Here is a 7167-nt window from a genome sequence, read left to right as displayed (position 1 = left end):
CACCCATTCGTAATAAAAACAGCAAACTAGAAATAGGAAACTTCTTCAATCTGATAAAGGTTATCTAAGAAAACTCATAGCTAATATTTTATTATATTATTACTATTATTAGGGAACATTGGGGAACTGTGTGTTTTTCCTGAATGTCAAGTCGTTTTTGTCAGTCTAGTTGTGGGGTGCACAGCTCAGCTCCAATATGTCGTCGTTTTCAGTCTAGTTGTGCAGGGTGTAGCTGATTGGACCATGTGGGAATCGAACAAGCAACCTTGGTGTTATGAGCACTGCGCTCCAACCACTGAGCCAACTGGTTGCCCACTGGTGGCTCAGCTCCAAGCTCAAGCTGTTTTCAATCTAGTTGTGGAGGTCACAGTTCACTGGCCCATGTGGGAATCGAACTGGCAACCTTGTTAAGAGCTCATGCTCTAACCAACTGAGTCATCCAGCTGCCCCCACAGCTAATATCTTAATAATTAAATACAAAAGGCATTTCCCCTATGATCAGGAGCAAGATAAGGGTGCTTGTTATCCTCACTTCTAATCAGCATTGTACGGGGGTGCCAGCAATAAGGCCAGCAGTAGAGAGATTGGAAAGGAAGACGAGAAACCGTCCTGCTTCACAGACAAAAGTATAGAACGCTGCAGAATGTACAGAAAAGTGCAAAGAACAAATAAGGGAGTTCAAGGGCTGCTCAATGGCTCAGTTGGTTAGAGCATGAGCTCTGAACTACAGAGTTGCCAGTTAGATTCCCGCATGGGATAGTGAGCTGCACCCCCGCCCCTCCGCAACCAAGATTGAAAAAACAGCGACTGGACTTGGAGCTGAGCTGCGCCCTCCACAACTAGATTGAAGGACAATGACTTGGAGCCGATGGGCCCTGGAGAAACACACTGTTCCCCAATAAAAATAAAAATAAATGTTTAAAAAAATAATGAGGCAGTTCAATGATAGCACAGTATACAAGGTCAATATACAAAAGTCAGTCGTATTTCTATATGCTAGCAATGAACGGTTGGAAAACGAAAATTTAAAACTATACCATTTGTAATAGTATCCAAAAACGTCAAATACCTAGGGATAACTGTAAAAATGTGCACGATCTCTACACCAAAAATTCAAAACATTGCTGAGGGAAATGAAAAATGGAGAGCAACATCATGTTGGAGGATTAGAAGACGTAATTCTCTGCAAATTGGTCTCTAAATTCAGTGTAATCGCAATAAAAATCCCAGACTATTATGGAAATTAGACAAGCTGAGTCTAATAAAATCCATATGGAAATGCAGAAGGTCCTCACATCATAAACCCTAGTGAGTCCCAAGCGGACTGGAGGTTGACATGTGAACAAAGAAACCATGCAAGTGTTGGAAGAAGGCATGGGTGAGTTTCCCTAATAACCCAGAAGTGGAGAAAATTTACTTACCAAAATCCAGAATCAGAACAGGAAAGTAGTTGCCAAACAATGTATGGACAGCAAAAGAACACCATGAACAAAGTGAAAAGACAAGTTGGGAAAATACAACAGATCTCAAAATACCTGTAAGAGAGCTTTTAAAAACTTAAGAAAACCCTGTGAATCCTGTATTTTTAAGATGAACAAATGATAAGAACAGTTTACAGAAAAAGTTCAGTTGGCTCTTAGATATGAAAGTATTTTCAACCTTGATTGTAAGAGAAATGCAAATTAAAACTACACTGAGTGCCATTTCCTACCCTTCAGACTGACAAATACCCCAGTGACAGTCTGCACCATGGGGCAAACCTGGGGGGAAGGGGCCTGAGACCCAGTGATGGTGGGCTCTGGGCGGGCTCTAGCAATAGCATGTATGAAGTAACCTTCTGGCCCCCAGCCTCCCTTTCAGAAATCAATCTTCTCTGGCAAAGATACAAAAAGATGTTTGCAGAAGGCTCCTCGTTGAGGTACTGTTTGTAACAGCAAAGCATGGGAATCCGCTCACATCCTCTAAGGATGAGGGACACACCTATGCCACCACATTGCTCCATCCGAGTGAGACGCTGAAGGTTGGGCAGAGAGTCCATGTGGTAAAATGTGTTCATGTGAGAAAGGAGAGATGTGGCTGTATGTAGTTCACTTATTTAAGGGAATAAAGGAGAGTCCATTTAAAAAATCAAATGTTTCTTTTAAGGGAGTGGGGCAACAGGTGGAGGGCACAGGGATATGAGCTAGACTTCCCTAAGATGTCGTTTTAGGAATTTGACTTTGTAATTATAAATTATAAAAATTAAATTGGAGAGTACAATGCCTAAAAATTGAAAGCAAAAAAATCACACCCGTTAGGATGGCTGTTATCAAAACAACAGAAAACAAAGTGTTGGCCAGGATGTGGAGCAATTGGAATCCTTGTGGAAATGTAAAATAGTACAGCTGCTGTGGAACATGGTACAGCAGTTCCTAAAACAATTTAACACAGAATTACCAATGATCAGCAAGTCCACTTCTGGGTATATACCAAGAAGTGTGTGGGGGGGGGAAGGAACTCAAACCGATGTCTGTACACCTATGTTCACAGAAGCCAAAAGATCAAACAACCCATGTCCATCAGTGGCTGAGTCAATAAAATGTTTACCAACAAAATGTTATAATGGATGGATAAACAAAAATATTTACACCACTTAAAAGTATTTAGAGTATGAAAATATATGACTTCCAGGCAAGATTGGATATGTTTTAGGACACATTGCACAATTCTTAAATTTGATAAAATTTGATACACAGGATTCCATAAACAAATTTAACCCAAAAAAGACTAAAGAATACAAATCAAAACGATTGTTTAAAGGCTCATAGCAAAAACCCATGTAGTATGTGTGCACAAGGTGATACATTGAACAATTTCACTACCAAATAAAAAAACACGTAAATAGTAAAATTACAGCAGTATTTGTATCACACAAATACTAAGCAGAACACTTCACCTAAAAAGACAACTGATTCCCTACGAAGACCGCAGTCGCGAGCACGGATCACAAGCACCGACAGAGAAGCGGACCACAGTGAGGACCGCCCGCGGCCCTGCCTCGGGGAGAACCCTCCCGGAGAGAATCAACGAAAGGATGCTGCGGAGATCTGAGCAAGCAGCCGGGCCAAAGGACACACACGTCCTCAGACCTGACCCGCCACCACCGCCGCAGGCTGACGAGCAGGAAAAAAAGGCAAGTTTAGTAATAAGAAACTGACCAACTTCTGAGTTGGCTCCGTGAAGCAGCAGGGGCTATAGGAAAGGGGGCTCCCCGCAGGGCCACCGGGAGCCCCCTGGTGCGAGCTGCCCAGGCGGGGGCGCCGGGCGAGGGCGCGCTCCCCTCAAGCCCAAGGCCCTGGCCGGGGTCGCCCGCTCCGCTGCGGGGCTCCTGGGGCAGCCTCTCCAGATGAAAGATCCGCCTGGAAGGCCCCGTGCCCGCTAAGACCGCGTTGCCATGGCGGGTCGCTGAGCCCCGAGGGACACACAACCCATCCCCCGGGCGTCCCCCCCTTCGGGCACCCCCAGGCGACCAAAAACCACACGGGAGACAGAGCTGCAGGCGGCCGCGGCCGACGTGATGAGCCCTAGGCTGGCAGTAGCCCGCGCGCGCGCAGCTCGAGCAGCGGGGACAGCGTGTAGCGCAGGCGGCGGAAGGCGGCGTCCGTGCTGAGGCGCGGGAGCCCGCGGCGGAAGGCGTCGGGATTGACCAGCACCAGGTAGAGCAGCGGCAGCGCCAGGAAGCCGAGTGGGAGCAGCAGCAGCGTCTGCAGAGCACTCAACGCCCAAAGCCTGCGGAGCGATGGAGGCACAGGCAGAAGAGCCGTGGTCCGCCGGGCACGTGCAGGGGGGCAGACCCGGGTCCCGGCGCCCGCCCCCGGCTCACCTGAGGCCCGCCGCGCCCGCGCCCCTGAACAGCCTCTTCTCCTGCAGGAGAGGAGCGGCATCCAGCTCCGCGGAAGGAGCGGGATGCGGTCTCTCAAGGAGGGGCGGGAGTCTCAGGGACCAGTCCCCGGGGAGTTGGGGTCCCCGTGGGGAGCGGGTCCTCGTGGGAAGGCGGGCCCCCGTGGCCGTGTGGTATCCCCGTGAGGACGTATCCCGACTCCCATGCAGCCCCATCCCCCCGGCGCGTGCGCTCACACTGTCGGCCTTGGCCACCTCCTCCATGAGGGAGCCCGCGCAGTCGTGCACCTGGCGAGGCTGAGAGTTGCAGCTGCGGGGACAAGCGTCGAGATGGGCGAGCTGCCCCCAGCCACAGTCGCCCGCCATACCCAACAGTTAAATCCTTTACAGTTCTGGGCCGCCCCGCGAAGCGTCCAACGCAGCCGCCGCCTCCATCACCTTGCCCTGCAGCTCCTGGAAGGGGTGGGAGTGAGGTCTCAAGCCTGGGGTAGGCCTGGGGGGGGGTGTCGGGGGCGGGTTGTCACTTCTCTGGGGGAGGAGGGGTGGAGGCCGCAGCGGAGTCCGAGGTGAGCGGCTCTCAGGGCGAAGGGTCGCGGCACCTGCAAAACTCCGCTCTGCTCCTGGAAGCTGGCCCAGGCTTCCTCCGTCCGCTGTGCGCCCTGGGGTGCGGGGAGCCTCGATTAAACTCAGGGAGACACAGCCCTCTCCACCCTCCGGCACCTGCCGAGCCTCCCACTCAGACCCCCGCCTCGCACGCACCTGCCGCAGGCCCTCCGCCTGCATGGCGTGCTTGGCCTCCAGCAACGCCAGTTGTTTCTTCCAGAGGATCCAAAGACGTCAGAAGTCCGGCGAGCCCAGGTCCTGCCGCGCCTCAGCGGGCCCTCAGGACCCCACCCCACCGCTCCCAGGGTGCAATGACCCCGCCTACGCCCGCCTCTCCCCGCCTTCCCGAGGTCGCCAGGGCCCCTGCCCGAAAGACCCCGCCGGGGGCCCTCAGGGAACCTTCCTGCCCTCAATTCCTCATGGCCCCACCCAAGCACCTGCAACGCCACCAGTTGGGTCCCGAGTTGCTGCTCCGCACGCTGCTGACTCAGTTGTTCCCCTCCGTAGTAGAAGAGCTGGGGGTGGAACTTTGTGAGGGAGGGGTTCGCGGGGCTTCGAGGGGCGGAACCGGGGGCCGGGACGAGAACGGGACTTCTTAGGGGAAGCGAGAAACAGGGCATCTGATGGGTGTACCTGACTTGACAGCTCTTCCCACTGCTCCTGCAGCTGTCGGTTTTGTCGCTCCTGCCAACAGGATCCAGGAGACTGTCTGGACCTCTCAGAGGTACTGTCCTCGCCCCCGCCCCGCGCGCCCCGCCCCGCACGCCCCGCCCTGTCAGGCATTGCACCCCGCCAGACACCGCCCCCTCCAGGGCCCCGCCCGCGCAGGCACCGCCCCAATAAGGCCCCGCGCTCTCCACAGGCAATGACCCATTCAGGGTCCCGCCCCGTAGGAACCGTCCCATTTAGGGCCGTGCTCTCTCAAAAGGCACCGTCCCATCCAGGGCACCGCCCCTGCAGTCACCGCCCCCCAGGGCCGCGCCTTCACCAAGTCCTGCTTGCGCTGCTCCGCCAGCTCCAGCAGTCCACGCGCCCGCTCTGCGCGCTCCCGCGTCGCCTCGCGCGCCTCCCCTCGCGGGGCCCGCGCCGCCTGGCTGAGCCTCCGCTGCAGGCTGCAGAGGGGAAACGGAAGCGGTGCCACGGCGGGAGGCGGCGGACGCTCAGGCTCCTTCGGCCCGGGGGAAAAACCAGCCGTGGGTGGGGCAGAGGAAGCCCACGGCGGGTTGCCGCGCGCCAGTCGCCATCCTCCCCTTCGTAGGCTACCTGAGCAGATCGCCCCGGTCCCGATGGCTTAGAGCAGAGGTTCGGACCCGGGAGGGGAAAAGTAACCGACGGGTCGGCCCGACGCACTACGAAGCCCGGGGCGCGGCCACCCTCAGTACCGACCGTCGCACGCCTGCCCCGCGGGCGGGAGACTCGCTCCCCGCACACCTGCGCTCGCGCTCGCGCAGTTCCTGCAGGCGCCCAGTGAGGCTCTCGCTCTCGGCTTCGAGCCCGCTCACCAGCTCCTCCAGCTCCTGCTTCCGAAGGCGCCCGTCGCGGTTGTCCTTCTGCAGCTGCAGTAGCAGCTCCTGCGTCTCTGCCATGGCTCCCCGGGATCTGCCCAGCCGCGGCTGCCTGCCTTGGTGACTAGCCGGCCGCGGCCCTCGTCACAATGGGCTGCAGTGGGCGCCCGGGCGCGGGCCTCCAGCCGGACCAATGGGACGTAGGCGGGATCACACCTTTATTGATTGTCATTAGCTCATTCATTCATTAATTTAAATAGTATTTATTGCCCATCATTTAAAAAAGTTATGGAAGCTCTACAGTCGGATCTACAAAATACTAATACTTAAATGCAGAAAAATTGAGGCAAGATTGGTTCCCCCATGTTAGATGGCACTGGCAAACTGATCAATCTCTCTTGTGGAAAAGTCTTGGAAATGCATATACCAGGATCCATAAATATGTTCATAACTTTTTACCTAGTTATCCACTCCTGGAAATTTATACCGGGATGAAAAAAAATTTTTAAACCACTATGCATTAAATGGTTCATGGAAGTGCTTACAGTAATCACAAAAAGGGAACAATTGTAATTAAAATGATTTATTTGAATATTATATGTCATACATAAAGATATGATGATGTCAGTGAAAAAAGTAGAATATGATTTAGCATTTACGCTAAAATAACTAAGATTATAAGGTATATGGGCAAGATCTTTAAATGAAACAGGAGCAAGACAAGCTATTTCATTGTTTGATGATACTATGGGTAAAGCTTGTCCTTTTAAAATCTGCATTTAGCCAATTTCAATTATGAGCTTGGATGCAAAAATCCTAAATAAGTTACTAGCTAACCAAATCCAAAGGGGTGCATAAAAAATGTCCATGGAAACCAAGCAGAATTCATTCCAGGGATTGGTCAAGATCAGACAATCCATGTCATTCACCACATGGACAGAGGAGGAAAAACACCATCATTTCAGCAGTCCTTTTCAATAGATGCAGAAAACAGGGCTTTCCAAAGAGGGATAAAAAGAGACTCTTTAACCTGATGAAGACTACTTAGTAAAAATGTGGGAATAAACAATATCGTAAGGAGGAAGCGTTAGCTGCATTCCCTTATAAGATTTTGTGCTGAAGGGCCTGCAACCAAGCAAGAAAAAGAAATAGGAAAGTTTGAAGAGTATGCAGATAACAT

General features: G+C 52.6%; 1 protein-coding gene across 1 annotated transcript; it reads right to left on the bottom strand.

Moving 5' to 3' along the window:
• Positions 1-3167: 3167 nt before the first annotated feature.
• TMEM191C (transmembrane protein 191C) lies at positions 3168-6255 on the bottom strand. Its single transcript, XM_033098243.1, has 10 exons — positions 5914-6255; positions 5471-5594; positions 5116-5166; positions 4920-4997; positions 4639-4695; positions 4479-4538; positions 4268-4332; positions 4117-4189; positions 3863-3903; positions 3168-3768 (listed from the first exon to the last, which is right to left on the bottom strand). The coding sequence occupies exons 1-10, from the start codon at positions 6066-6068 to the stop codon at positions 3564-3566; spliced, it is 909 nt and encodes a 302-aa protein (XP_032954134.1). The 5' UTR covers positions 6069-6255; the 3' UTR covers positions 3168-3563.
• Positions 6256-7167: the final 912 nt, after the last annotated feature.

Source organism: Rhinolophus ferrumequinum, chromosome 25 (genome assembly GCF_004115265.2).
Source record: "Rhinolophus ferrumequinum isolate MPI-CBG mRhiFer1 chromosome 25, mRhiFer1_v1.p, whole genome shotgun sequence".
Taxonomy (NCBI): domain Eukaryota; kingdom Metazoa; phylum Chordata; class Mammalia; order Chiroptera; family Rhinolophidae; genus Rhinolophus; species Rhinolophus ferrumequinum.
This window is presented reverse-complemented; position numbering and strand designations above follow the sequence as displayed.